Source organism: Hyla sarda, chromosome 5 (assembly GCF_029499605.1).
Source record: "Hyla sarda isolate aHylSar1 chromosome 5, aHylSar1.hap1, whole genome shotgun sequence".
Lineage (NCBI taxonomy): Eukaryota > Metazoa > Chordata > Amphibia > Anura > Hylidae > Hyla > Hyla sarda.
In genome coordinates, this window is record NC_079193.1 from 381,127,391 (window position 1) to 381,142,832 (window position 15,442).

The following is a 15,442-nucleotide window of genomic DNA, read 5'->3' on the forward strand; positions in this document are numbered from 1 at the left end:
GCGGATACAGAGCGCGCCGAGAACACGGGCGGATACAGAGCACGCCGAGAAGACGGGCGGATACAGAGCACGCCGAGACCACGGGCGGATACAGAGCGCGCCGAGAAGACGGGCGGACACAGAGCACGCCGAGAAGACGGGCGGATACAGAGCACGCCGAGAAGACGGGCGGATACAGAGCACGCCGAGAAGACGGGCGGATACAGAGCCCGCCGAGACCACGGGCGGATACAGAGCGCGCCGAGAACACGTGCGGATACAGAGCACGCCGAGACCACGGGCGGATACAGAGCACGCCGAGAAGACGGGCGGATACAGAGCACCCCGAGAACACGGGCGGATACAGAGCACGCCGAGAACACGGGCGGATACAGAGCACCCCGAGAAGACGGGCGGATACAGAGCACCCCGAGAAGACGGGCGGATACAGAGCACCCCGAGAAGACGAGCGGATACAGAGCACCCCGAGAAGACGGGCGGATACAGAGCGCGCCGAGAAGACGGGCGGATACAGAGCGCGCCGAGAAGACGGGCGGATACAGAGCGCGCCGAGAAGACGGGCGGATACAGAGCGCGCCGAGAACACGGGCGGATACAGAGCGCGCCGAGACCGCGGGCGGATACAGAGCGCGCCGAGAACACGGGCGGATACAGAGCACGCCGAGAAGACGGGCGAATACAGAGCACCCCGAGAACACGGGCGGATACAGAGCGCCCCGAGAAGACGGGCGGATACAGAGCGCGCCGAGAAGACGGGCGGATACAGAGCGCGCCGAGAACACGGGCGGATACAGAGCGCGCCGAGACCACGGGCGGATACAGAGCGCGCCGAGAAGACGGGCGGATACAGAGCGCGCCGAGACCACGGGCGGATACAGAGCGCGCAGAGAAGACGGGCGGACACAGAGCACGCCGAGAAGACGGGCGGATACAGAGCGCGCCGAGAAGACGGGCGGATACAGAGCGCGCCGAGAAGACGGGCGGATACAGAGCGCGCCGAGAAGACGGGCGGATACAGAGCACGCCGAGAAGACGGGCGGATACAGAGCACGCCGAGAAGACGGGCGGATACAGAGCGCGCCGAGAAGACGGGCGGATACAGAGCACGCCGAGACCACGGGCGGATACAGAGCACCCCGAGAAGACGGGCGGATACAGAGCACGCCGAGAAGACGGGCGGATACAGAGCCCGCCGAGACCACGGGCGGATACAGAGCGCGCCGAGAACACGTGCGGATACAGAGCGCGCCGAGACCACGGGCGGATACAGAGCACGCCGAGAAGACGGGCGGATACAGAGCACGCCGAGAACACGGGCGGATACAGAGCACGCCGAGAACACGGGCGGATACAGAGCACGCCGAGAAGACGGGCGGATACAGAGCACGCCGAGAAGACGGGCGGATACAGAGCACGCCGAGACCACGGGCGGATACAGAGCACGCCGAGAACACGGGCGGATACAGAGCACGCCGAGAACACGGGCGGATACAGAGCACCCCGAGAACACGGGCGGCTACAGAGCACGCCGAGACCACGGGCGGCTACAGAGCACCCCGAGACCACGGGCGGATACAGAGCACCCCGAGAAGACGGGCGGATACAGAGCACGCCGAGAACACGGGCGGATACAGAGCACGCCGAGAAGACGGGCGGATACAGAGCACGCCGAGAACACGGGCGGATACAGAGCACGCCGAGAAGACGGGCGGATACAGAGCACCCCGAGAACACGGGCGGATACAGAGCACGCCGAGAAGACGGGCGGATACAGAGCACTTCTGGTCTTTGTACATATATTGAGGATTTAGGCGATTGTATATGTTGTAACATTGTGTAAAGAAAAAAAAAAGGAAGTTCATTGTATCCACCTGTTACATTTATACCATCCCCCTTCATATGTATCTAATCTATATGACAATGTATCCACCTGTTACATTTATACCATCCCCCTTCATATGTATCTAATCGCAGGAGTCAGAAGTAGCGCGGACCCCGGGAACAGGTCATTATAAAACCGGGGATGGGGGAGGCAATGGGGCAGCGGCGGTCTCTGGCCCCGCCTCCCCGGCCAGAGACCGCCGCTGCCCCATTGCCTCCCCCATCCCCGGTTTTATAATGACCTGTTCCCGGGGTCCGCGCTACTTCTGACTCCTGCGACGTCCTGCGCTATTGCTGTGCGCTACGCAGTGCAATGACGAGTGACGCGACGTCGCCATCAGTGCGCACAGTGACAGCTCAGGACGCCGCCGGAGCCAGAAGTAGCGCGGACCCCGGGAACAGGTAATTATAAAACCGGGGATGGGGGAGGCAATGGGGCAGCGGCGGTGGTGGTTGGACCCTAGGACAGGCAGGGGGAGAGAAGCAGGCGGCGGCAGCGGTCTCTGGTCCCACAAAAGCCACTGCAGTTCATTGATTTAAAGCGCCCGCTGATCCGCAGCGGCTTCTGCAGGGCCGGGGGGGGGGGGATATCTTATACCGGAATATCAGTATAAGTTATCGTCTATCGGCCTGAAAGGTCGCAGGGTATCGGTATCGGCCCTAAAAAATCAATATCGGTCGATCCCTAATTTATGCCTTTCGCCACTTTATGTATCTAATCTTTAAGACAATGTATCCAAGTCTATTTATACCGTCCCCGCTACATGTATCTAATCTATAGGATAATGGAACAGATTTATCTTACTGTGATAGAAAAAATGGAGAGATTTTTCCACATCAACCAATCGCAGCTCAGCGTACGATCTCTGGTAAAGTGAAAGCTGAGCTGTGATTGGTCGCTGTGGGAAAATCTCTCCACTTTTCCTCTCACACAGTTTGATCAATATGGGCTAATGTCTCCATGTATCTAATCTATAAGACAATGTATCCAATGTATCTCAATGACTCTAGTACTGTATCTGAGTCACTATCCTTATCAGTATCTACATCCTGCCTTGTTGATTATTGGCGATATGTCTGGACATTGATATGGACAGTGATGTGAATTCCCACAAGGTCTCCGTGATGCCCTTCAGTACTAGGGTATCCAAAGGATAGGGGATAAGATGTTTGAACGTGGGGGTCCTGCCGCTGGGACCCCCGGCAATCTCTGCTGCGGCACCCAAGTCATCTGGTGCACCGTGCGGGATGGCTGGAGATCACAGCCGCCACACCCCCTTCATTTACATCTGTGGGAGGAGGTGTCACGCCCCCTCCCATGGACCTGAATGGAGGGGGCGTGGTGTGATGTCAAGCTGCAGGCCTCCGTGTTCTGGACGGCACTGCTGTCAGCCCGGAGATAGAGGACCCCCACGATCTAACATCTTATCCCCTATCCTTTGGAGAGGGGATAAGATGTTTAGCAGCAGAGAACCCCTTTAAAGTGGCATCACACCACACCCCCCTCAATGCAAGTCTATGGGAGGCTCCCATAGACTTGCATTAAGGGGGCCTGGTGTGAGGTTACGACCCCAGCGTTCGAAACAAAATGTTCGGAACGCTGGGGCAGTTGAGTACTCCTTTAAAGGGGTACTCCTCTGCACAGCGTTTGGAACAAACTGTTCCGAACGCAGGAGCCGGCGAAGGGAGCTCGTGACGTCATTGCCCCACCCCCTTATGATGTCACGCCCCACCCCCTCCCATAGACTTGCATTGAGGGGGTGGGGTGTGATGTCATAAGAGGGCGGGGCTATGGCGTCACAAGCTCCCGCCTCCAGCGTTCGGAACAGTTTGTTCCAAACGCTGAGCAGTGGAGTACCCCTTTAAGGAGCATATGAATCTATATACCCCTTTGCAGTTGTCTTAACAGCCTCCATATCTTGTCTTCTCCCTTAGGTCCTCCATAGTCCACCCCTGACTTGTTGACCTTGGACACCCAACCCTTCGTGGTCATGTGGATGGTGGTGCTAGTCCTGGTCCTGACCACGGTCGTGTTGGCCTTCCTGGATGTCTGGTATTTTATCCGCGCGTTCCTGTCGGTGCTGAGCGCGCGCCTACAGCCTGTGGTGAAGGACCTGCTGAAGGAGCACTCGTTCTCGGGTGTGGTTCTTCCTCATGATCTGGACTTCCTCCTGCACATGAACAACTCTCGCTACCTCCGGGAGGCCGACTTTGCCCGGCTTTCCTATTTTACACGCAGCGGGCTATTTGGGGCCATTCACTCTATTGGCTCAGGGATGGTGATGGCGGCCAGCACTATACGCTACCGGCGCTCGCTTCGTCTTCTAGAGACCTTCGAGATACGCACACGCCTGCTCTGCTGGGATGAGAAGGCCTTCTACGTGGAGCAACGATTCGTAACCCCCAAGGATGGATTTGTGTGCGCCATTCTGCTGAGCCGACAGCACATCACAGGAAACTCCCCCGATAAAGTAGTACAGACCATGTGTAAGAGAAAGGTAAGCTGAGATATAGCACCCTCTAGGGGGCGATAAACAGGTCTTAAATTAAGACATCCAAATTTTATTGTTACTATTATAGGCAAAACACAATCTAACTAATAACACACAAACAGTTGTACCCTTAATGTTTTGTATTGAAAACAATTTATAAACATCCACAGTGCAGGGAGAAAAAGTAAGTGAACCATGTGGAATTCCTAGGATTTTTTGCATTGATTAAAGATAATAAAAATCTGATCTAAAAGATGTGCACAGTGTACTTAAGCTAATAACACGTAAACAGTTCCAAAGTTTGCGTCTTTTATTGAGCACATTGAGTAAACATCAACAGTGCAGGGAGAAAAAGTATGTGAACCCTGTAGATTGCCCCTTTAGCAGCAGTTTCCTCTACCAGCCGTTTCCTGTAGGTTTAATCAATTTCGTGGCAACTCAAGGGTTCACTTTTTCTCCCTGCTTTGTGGTTGTGCGCCATAAAAAACATGAACAGAACAACGGTTATGAGCTTCATTGTATTTGTCTATACTAATGACTTAAAGGGGTACTCCATTGCTAGACATCTTATTTCCTATGCAAAGGATAGGGGGTAAGATGTCTGATGGCGGGGGTCCGGCCGCTGGCGGCCGGACCCCCGCGATCAGGCATCTTATCCCCTATCCTTTAGATAGGGAATTAGATGTCTAGCAACAGAGTACCCCTTTAAGGACCCCTTTTTTTTTTTTTTTTACAATAGCTGACGGGGGCGCCTAATGAGATTGTGTAATAAGCCGTTACACAGATTGTGAAGTTTTCAAAAAAGATGCGAACAGCCGACAAACTAGCGTTTTCCTGTTCTTCAGCTGATCTCTGGCCCTTTCCCACAGCTTAATTATCGGGAACAAGTTTTCCTTTATTCAGCCAATAAGGGTCATGTGTAAAAGGGCCTTTATAGGACAAGCAAACTACATTTTATTAGTAATCAGTACAGAGTTCCAGGTAATTCTAAAAGTTTTTTGTTTTTTTCTCCCTGCACTGTGGATGTTTACCCAGCGTGTTCCATAATAGACATGATTTGTAATCTAACTAATAGCACACAAACAGTTTTACCCTTAATGTTTTATATTGAGCACAGTTTATAAACATTCACAGTGCAGGGAGAAAAAGTAAGTGAACCATGTGGAATTGCCTGGATTTTTTTTTGCACTGATTACAAATAATAAAATCTGATCTAAAAGATGTGCAGAGTGTACTTAAGCTAATAACACATAAACAGTTCCACAGTTTGTGTCTTTTACTGAGCACATTGAGTAAACATCAACAGTGCTGGGAGAAAAAGTATGTGAACCCCTAAATTTACTATCCTGTACTTTGCAGTGCAATCGCCTCCTCTAACAACCATTTCCTGTAGCTTCTAATAGGATTTATTCAATGTTGTGAAAATTCAAGGGTTCACTGTTTCTCCCTGCACTGTGGATGTGCGCCATATAAGACATGAACAGAAGAACGGTTATGAGCTTAATTGTATTTGACGAAAATGCAGCCTAAAGCGAGCCTTCCCGGCGGATGAGTGACATCATCGCACGTGCCGCGCAGGACATTGACGTACTGCGCGACGCGTTCATTGATGTCACTCACCACGCGCACCCTCGCCAGGAAGTCCCTGCAGGGATCAGGGAGATGTAAGTAGCAGAGAGTTACTCAAACTTGGCTACTTACTACATAAGAGAGGATCTGCCTATCACCAGGGGCTAAACCAGCTGCTTAGGGGGTATAATTGTTTAAATGGGAGCCCTACCTGATGGGGTCATATCTATCAGGGGTCTGTGTACCTACTGAGGAGCCCTACCTGATGGGGGTCATATCTATCAGGGGTCTGTGTACCTACTGGGGAGCCCTACCTGATGGGGTCATATCTATATGGGGGTCTGTGTACCTACTGGGGATCCCTACCTGATGGGGGTCATATCTATCAGGGGTCTGACTACCTACTGGGGATCCCTACCTGATGGGGGTCATATCTATATGGGGTCTGTGTACCTACTGATGGGGTCATATCTATATGGGGTCTGTGTACCTACTGGGGATCCCTACCTGATGGGGGTCATATCTATCTGGGGGTCTGTGTACCTACTGGGGAGCTCTACCTGATGGGGGTCATATCTATCTGGGGGTCTGTGTACCTACTGGGGAGCTCTACCTGATGGGGGTCATATCTATATGGGGTCTGTGTACCTACTGGGGAGCCCTACCTGATGGGGTCATATCTATCTGGGGTCTGTGTACCTACTGGGGAGCCCTACCTGATGGGGGTCATATCTATATGGGGGTCTGTGTACCTACTGGGGAGCCCTACCTGATGGGGGTCATATCTATATGGGGTCTGTGTACCTACTGGGGAGCCCTACCTGATGGGGGTCATATCTATATGGGGTCTGTGTACCTACTGGGGAGCCCTACCTGATGGGGGTCATATCTATCTGGGGTCTGTGTACCTACTGGGGAGCCCTACCTGATGGGGATCATATCTATATGGGGTCTGTGTACCTACTGGGGAGCCCTACCTGATGGGGGTCATATCTATCTGGGGGGTCTGTGTACCTACTGGGGAGCTCTACCTGATGGGGGTCATATCTATATGGGGTCTGTGTACCTACTGGGGAGCCCTACCTGATGGGGGTCATATCTATATGGGGTCTGTGTACCTACTGGGGAGCCCTACCTGATGGGGGTCATATCTATCAGGGGTCTGTGTACCTACTGAGGAGCCCTACCTGATGGGGGTCATATCTATATGGGGGTCTGTGTACCTACTGGGGAGCCCTACCTGATGGGGGTCATATCTATCAGGGGTCTGTGTACCTACTGGGGAGCCCTACCTGATGGGGGTCATATCTATATGGGGGATCTGTGTACCTACTGGGGAGCCCTACCTGATGGGGGTCATATCTATCTGGGGGTCTGTGTACCTACTGGGGAGCCCTACCTGATGGGAGTCATATCTATATGGGGGATCTGTGTACCTACTGGGGAGCCCTACCTGATGGGGGTCATATCTATATGGGGGTCTGTGTACCTACTGGGGAGCCCTACCTGATGGGGGTCATATCTATCAGGGGTGTGTGTACCTACTGGGGAGCCCTACCTCATGGGGTCATATCTATCAGGGGTCTGTATACCTACTGGGGAGCCCTACCTGATGGGGGTCATATCTATCTGGGGGTCTGTGTACCTACTGGGGAGCCCTACCTGATGGGGTCATATCTATATGGGGGTCTGTGTACCTACTGGGGAGCCCTACCTGATGGGGGTCATATCTATATGGGGTCTGTGTACCTACTGGGGAGCCCTACCTGATGGGGGTCATATCTATATGGGGTCTGTGTACCTACTGGGGAGCCCTACCTGATGGGGGTCATATCTATATGGGGGGTCTGTGTACCTACTGGGGAGCCCTACCTGATGGGGTCATATCTATCAGGGGTCTGTGTACCTACTGGGGAGCCCTACCTGATGGGGGTCATATCTATATGGCTTCTGTGTACCTACTGGGGAGCCCTACCTGATGGGGGTCATATCTATATGGGGTCTGTGTACCTACTGGGGAGCCCTACCTGATGGGGTCATATCTATATGGGGGTCTGTGTACCTACTGGGGAGCCCTACCTGATGGGGATCATATCTATATGGGGGTCTGTGTACCTACTGGGGAGCCCTACCTGATGGGGGTCATATCTATCAGGGGTCTGTGTACCTACTGGGGAGCCCTACCTGATGGGGGTCATATCTATATGGGGTCTGTGTACCTACTGGGGAGCCCTACCTGATGGGGGTCATATCTATATGGGGTCTGTGTACCTACTGGGGAGCCCTACCTGATGGGGGTCATATCTATATGGGGCCTGTGTACCTACTGGGGAGCTCTACCTGATGGGAGTCATATCTATATAGGGTCTGTGTACCTACTGGGGAGCCCTACCTGATGGGGTCATATCTATATGGGGGTCTGTGTACCTACTGGGGAGCCCTACCTGATGGGGGTCATATCTATATGGGGTCTGTGTACCTACTGGGGAGTCCTACCTGATGGGGTCATATCTATATGGGGTCTGTGTACCTACTGGGGAGCCCTACCTGATGGGGGTCATATCTATATGGGGTCTGTGTACCTACTGGGGAGCTCTACCTGATGGGGGTCATATCTATCAGGGGTCTGTGTACCTACTGGGGAGCTCTACCTGATGGGGGTCATATCTATATGGGGGTCTGTGTACCTACTGAGGAGCCCTACCTGATGGGGGTCATATCTATCAGGGGTCTGTGTACCTACTGGGGAGCTCTACCTGATGGGGGTCATATCTATATGGGGGTCTGTGTACCTACTGAGGAGCCCTACCTGATGGGGGTCATATCTATCTGGGGGTCTGTGTACCTACTGGGGAGCCCTACCTGATGGGGTCATATCTATCAGGGGTCTGTGTACCTACTGGGGAGCCCTACCTGATGGGGGTCATATCTATATGGCTTCTGTGTACCTACTGGGGAGCCCTACCTGATGGGGGTCATATCTATATGGGGGTCTGTGTACCTACTGGGGAGCCCTACCTGATGGGGTCATATCTATATGGGGGTCTGTGTACCTACTGGGGAGCCCTACCTGATGGGGTCATATCTATATGGCTTCTGTGTACCTACTGGGGAGCCCTACCTGATGGGGGTCATATCTATATGGGGGGTCTGTGTACCTACTGGGGAGCCCTACCTGATGGGGTCATATCTATATGGGGGGTCTGTGTACCTACTGGGGATCCCTACCTGATGGGGGTCATATCTATCAGGGGTCTGTGTACCTACTGGGGAGCCCTACCTGATGGGGGTCATATCTATATGGGGGTCTGTGTACCTACTGAGTAGCCCTACCTGATGGGGTCATATCTATATGGGGGCCTGTGTACCTACTGGGGAGCCCTACCTGATGGGGGTCATATCTATATGGGGGGTCTGTGTACCTACTGGGGAGCCCTACCTGATGGGGGTCATATCTATATGGGGGGTCTGTGTACCTACTGGGGAGCCCTACCTGATGGGGGTCATATCTATATGGGGGGTCTGTGTACCTACTGAGGAGCCCTACCTGATGGGGTCATATCTATATGGGGGGTCTGTGTACCTACTGGGGAGCCCTACCTGATGGGGTCATATCTATATGGGGGTCTGTGTACCTACTGGGGAGCCCTACCTGATGGGGGTCATATCTATCAGGGGTCTGTGTACCTACTGGGGAGCCCTACCTGATGGGGGTCATATCTATATGGGGTCTGTGTACCTACTGGGGAGCCCTACCTGATGGGGGTCATATCTATATGGGGTCTGTGTACCTACTGAGGAGCCCTACCTGATGGGGGTCATATCTATCAGGGGTCTGTGTACCTACTGGGGAGCTCTACCTGATGGGGGTCATATCTATATGGGGGTCTGTGTACCTACTGAGGAGCCCTACCTGATGGGGGTCATATCTATCTGGGGGTCTGTGTACCTACTGGGGAGCCCTACCTGATGGGGTCATATCTATATGGGGGTCTGTGTACCTACTGGGGAGCCCTACCTGATGGGGTCATATCTATCAGGGGTCTGTGTACCTACTGGGGAGCCCTACCTGATGGGGGTCATATCTATATGGGGGTCTGTGTACCTACTGGGGAGCCCTACCTGATGGGGTCATATCTATCAGGGGTCTGTGTACCTACTGGGGAGCCCTACCTGATGGGGGTCATATCTATATGGGGTCTGTGTACCTACTGGGGATCCCTACCTGATGGGGGTCATATCTATCAGAGGTCTGTGTACCTACTGGGGAGCCCTACCTAATGGGGGTCATATCTATATGGGGGGTCTGTGTACCTACTGAGGAGCCCTACCTGATGGGGGTCATATCTATCAGGGGTCTGTGTACCTACTGGGGAGACCTACCTGATGGGGGTCATATCTATATGGGGTCTGTGTACCTACTGGGGAGCCCTACCTGATGGGGGTCATATCTATATGGGGTCTGTGTACCTACTGGGGAGCCCTACCTGATGGGGGTCATATCTATATGGGGGGTCTGTGTACCTACTGGGGAGCCCTACCTGATGGGGATCATATCTATATGGGGGTCTGTGTACCTACTGGGGAGCCCTACCTGATGGGGTCATATCTATCAGGGGTCTGTGTACCTACTGGGGAGCCCTACCTGATGGGGGTCATATCTATATGGGGGTCTGTGTACCTACTGGGGAGCCCTACCTGATGGGGTCATATCTATATGGGGTCTGTGTACCTACTGGGGAGCCCTACCTGATTGGGGTTATATCTATATGGGGTCTGTGTACCTACTGGGGAGCCCTACCTGATGGGGGTCATATCTATATGGGGTCTGTGTACCTACTGAGGAGCCCTACCTGATGGGGGTCATATCTATATGGGGTCTGTGTACCTACTGGGGAGCCCTACCTGATGGGGGTCATATCTATATGGGGTCTGTGTACCTACTGAGGAGCCCTACCTGATGGGGGTCATATCTATCAGGGGTCTGTGTACCTACTGGGGAGCCCTACCTGATGGGGGTCATATCTATCTGGGGTCTGTGTACCTACTGGGGAGCCCTACCTGATGGGGTCATATCTATATGGGGTCTGTGTACCTACTGAGGAGCCCTACCTGATGGGGGTCATATCTATCAGGGGTCTGTGTACCTACTGAGGAGCTCTACCTGATGGGGGTCATATCTATATGGGGGTCTGTGTACCTACTGAGGAGCCCTACCTGATGGGGTCATATCTATCAGGGGTCTGTGTACCTACTGGGGAGCCCTACCTGATGGGGGTCATATCTATCTGGGGGTCTTTCTGCCTACCATTCCTACCAACTGGGGGGACATATCTCTCCAGGGCATTATTTACCTACTGGAGAGCCCCTACCTGTCTACCTACCTGATGAGGGGACGGACCTACCTGAAGGGGGGACTACCTCCTTAATTGCGGCGGACTCACTAATCAGGGGCCCTATCCACCTAATGGGGGGACATACTCGTCTGCCTATTAAGTTTCTATTAATAAAGATCTTATTTACAGACTATTTTGGTTGAAATTATTTTAAGTACCAGGACAAGTAGATTTAGCTCCGTTTTAGTCCCTTGGACAAGTATTTTTTTTATTTTTTATTCCCCCCCCCCTGAGGCAATTGCGCAGTTTATGGGGGGGGGGGGGGGAGAAGACCCTCGTTCACCTTTTGCACTTTTCTCTTTCCGCAGGTGGAGTCTCCGGAGTTCCCGGACGAGGTGATGCACTGGATCGACTACAACGACAACAGCAGCCAGAAACTGCGAGCCGAGAGCGGGGCCCCCGACAACTCCAAAGACCAGTAACGGAGCCGCCCGCGGGTACCTACCCCCCGACTCCTCCTTCCTACCGTACACGCTGAACCTGCATAGACCAGTGCAGCTATTAGAGTGTTAGCTCCGTATGATAAATACCGCTGTACCATTCCTGTCCGCGACCCTCAGGTAGAACGACGTGCGCTTTTATAAATGGGTTCTGTGCAATACCGGTCGGGGGGGGGAGATCGAAACGCGTCTCCAGGTGCGACACGAAGGAACGTTCCTTATTGTTTTTATATTGTGCGTTTTATTTATTACGATTAATCCTGTATTTATTTGATGCATGCCGAGCCGCAAACGTGTCCGTGCGCACAGCTTTAAAATCATGTATGACGCGAAACGCGCGTAAATGTAGAGCATGAGCGGGTGGTCTCCAGCTGTTGCAGAACTACAACTCCCAGCATGCCCAGCTGGAGGCACCCTGTTTGGGATACATTTATATGCACTGAAAATGACTGGAGTTGCAAAACTACAACTCCCAGCATGCCCAGACAGTAATTTTGCCACAGCTGGAGGCGCCCTGGTTGGAAAACACTGTCCAAGACTGATACATTTTCCTGCACTGAAGGTGACTCGAGATTCAAAACTACAACTCCCAGCATGCCCATACACCCATGCCCATACACCATTCTGGGAGTTGTAGTTTTGCAACAGCTGGAGGCACCCTGGTTGGGAAACACTGACCAAGACTGGTACATTTACCTGCTTTGAAAATGACTGGAGTTGGGAAAACTACAACTCCCAGCAGACCCAACAGCTTTTGGCTGGAGGCACACTGTTTGGGATACATTTATCTGCACTGAAAATGACTGGAGTTTCAAAACTACAACTCCCAGCATGCCCAGACAGCATTTGGCTGTCCAGGCATGCTGGGAGTTGTAGTTTTGAACAGATGCAGGCACACTGGGTGGGAAACACTGTCCCAAACTAATTCATTTACATGCAGTAAAAATGGCTGCAATTGCAAAACTACAACTCCCAGCATGCCCGGACAGCCAAAAGCTGTCCGGGCATGCTGGGAGTTGTAGTTTTTGCCACAGCTGGAGGCACCCTGGTTGGTAAACACTGTCCAAGACTGATAAATTTACCTGCACTGAAGGTGACTCGAGTTACGAAACTGCAACTCCCAGCATGCCCATACACCCTTTTGCTTATCTGGGCATTCTGGGAGTCGTAGTTTTGCAACAGCTGGAGGCACCCTGGTTGAAAAACTCTGACCAAGACTGATACATTTACCTGCACTGAGTTGGAAAACTACAACTCCCAGCAGACCCGGACAGCCTTTGGCTGTCCGGGCATGCTGGGAGTTGTAGTTTTGCAACAGCTGGAGGCACCTTTATTGGGAAATGCTGCCCAAGTTAAAGGAGTACTCCGGTGCAAAACTTATTTTTTAAATTTTTTAATTTTTTTAAATGAACTGGTGCCAGAAAGTTAAACAGATTCATAAATTACTTTTATTAAAAAATCTTAATCCTTCCAGTACTTATTAGCTGCTGAATACTACAGAGGAAATGCTTTATTTTTTGAATTTCACTTTTTTGCCTTTTCCACAGTGCTCTCTGCTGACACCTCTGTCCGTATCAGGAAATGTCCAGAGCAGGAGAAAATCCCCATAGCAAACCTATGCTGCTCTGGACAGAGGTGTCAGCAGAGAGCACTGTGGACAAGACAAAAAAGAAATTCAAAAAGAAAAGAATTTCCTCTGTAGCATACAGCTGCTAATAAGTACTTAAAGGATTACGATTTTTTAATAGAAGTAATTTACAAATCTGTTTGACTTTCTGGCACCAATTCATTTAAAAAAAAAAGTTTTCCACCGGAGTACCCCTTTAAAAAAAAGAAAACTACAACCCCCAGGATACCTGGGCAGCCAAAGTCTGCCTGGGCATGCTGGGAGTTGTAGTTTTGCCACAGCTGGAGGCTTCATGATTGGGATACATTGCCCCAGACTGATACATTTAGCTGCACTGAAGGTGCCTAGTGTAGCAAAACAACAACTCCCAGCATGCCCGGAAAGCCTTTGGCTGTCCAGGCATGCTGGGAGTCATAGTTCTGCAACAGCTGGAGGCACCCAGGCCAAACTCTTTGCCTTTTACTTACTTCCTACTGCTCTGAAATGACATCATGTCTCCAGTCACATCCAGAGCTGCGTTCACACTTTTGCTGCCTTCCTGTTAGCTCTCAGGCTGCAGAACATCGCGTCTCATTGCAGCTACGTCGCACACTGCTGGCTCAGTGTCTGTACAGAGCAGGTTCAGCGCCCCCAGGTGTCAGCCAGCAGAATTGTGAATGCAGCTCTGGCTGTGACCGGAGTATAATTTGTAAGGAGGGATATGCATAGCGTTGTCTGTTTTGTTTTCTGGACTCTCTCTCTCAGACATTGCGCCATTCTTCTTGGCCATAGTCCTCTGGTTGTGACCGTACAAAGGTCGGCGTTTCGCTGGTTTCTTATGTCTTATTGGGGGGAAAGGTTCACGACATCTGATTCACTGATAAATCTGCGATTAGTTTAGGACAACTTATTTTAAAAAAAAGATATAAACCAAATTGCTTAGATTTCGTATTTGCCGCAACATCATCAAGGTAAATAACCAGAGCACAGATAAAAGAAACGTACAGGAGGACATCACTATGAGATCCCAACGTGACCTGTATATAAGGGAACGCTGAGTCACTGTGTATATACATTATATCCTGAATTATACTCCAGAGCTGCACTCACTATTCTGCTGGTGAGGTCACTGTGTACATACATTACATTACTTATCCTGTACTGATCCTGAGTTATATCCTGTATTATACTCCAGAGCTGTACTCACTATTCTGCTGGTGAGGTCACTGTGTACATACATTACATTACTTATCCTGTACTGATCCTGAGTTATATCCTGTATTATACTCCAGAGCTGTACTCACTATTCTGCTGGTGAGGTCACTGTGTACATACATTACATTACTTATCCTGTACTGATCCTGAGTTATATCCTGTATTATACCCCAGAGCTGTACTCACTATTCTGCTGGTGATGTCACTGTGTACATACATTACATTACTTATCCTGTACTGATCCTGAGTTATATCCTGTATTATACCCCAGAGCTGCACTCACTATTCTGCTGGTGAGGTCACTGTGTACATACATTACATTACTTATCCTGTACTGATCCTGAGTTATATCCTGTATTATACTCCAGAGCTGCACTCACTATTCTGCTGGTGAGGTCACTGTGTACATACATTACATTACTTATCCTGTACTGATCCTGAGTTATATCCTGTATTATACTCCAGAGCTGTACTCACTATTCTGCTGGTGAGGTCACTGTGTACATACATTACATTACTTATCCTGTACTGATCCTGAGTTATATCCTGTATTATACTCCAGAGCTGTACTCACTATTCTGCTGGTGAGGTCACTGTGTACATACATTACATTACTTATCCTGTACTGATCCTGAGTTATATCCTGTATTATACTCCAGAGCTGCACTCACTATTCTGCTGGTGAGGTCACTGTGTACCTACATTACATTACTTATCCTGTACTGATCCTGAGTTATATCATGAATTATACTCCAGAGCTGCACTCACTATTCTGCTGGTGAGGTCACTGTGTACATACATTACATTACTTATCCTGTACTGATCCTGAGTTATATCCTGTAT

At 51.1% G+C, this 15,442-nt stretch overlaps 1 protein-coding gene across 5 annotated transcripts in view; it reads left to right on the top strand.

Moving 5' to 3' along the window:
* The window catches only part of THEM6 (thioesterase superfamily member 6), a 28,056-nt gene extending 14,903 nt beyond the window's left edge, over window positions 1-13,153 (top strand). For 3 of the 5 annotated variants that reach the window (XM_056522885.1, XM_056522884.1, XM_056522881.1), the window contains exons 2-3: window positions 3,817-4,379; window positions 11,647-13,153. In XM_056522885.1, coding sequence (XP_056378860.1) covers window positions 3,873-4,379; window positions 11,647-11,760 — 621 coding nt within the window. In that variant the 5' untranslated portion in view covers window positions 3,817-3,872 and the 3' untranslated portion in view covers window positions 11,761-13,153. Of the gene's footprint in view, window positions 1-1,653; window positions 1,791-3,816; window positions 4,380-11,646 lie in introns of those variants that run through there. The other 2 variants (XM_056522882.1, XM_056522883.1) reach the window with 2 other exon arrangements.
* Window positions 13,154-15,442: the final 2,289 nt, after the last annotated feature.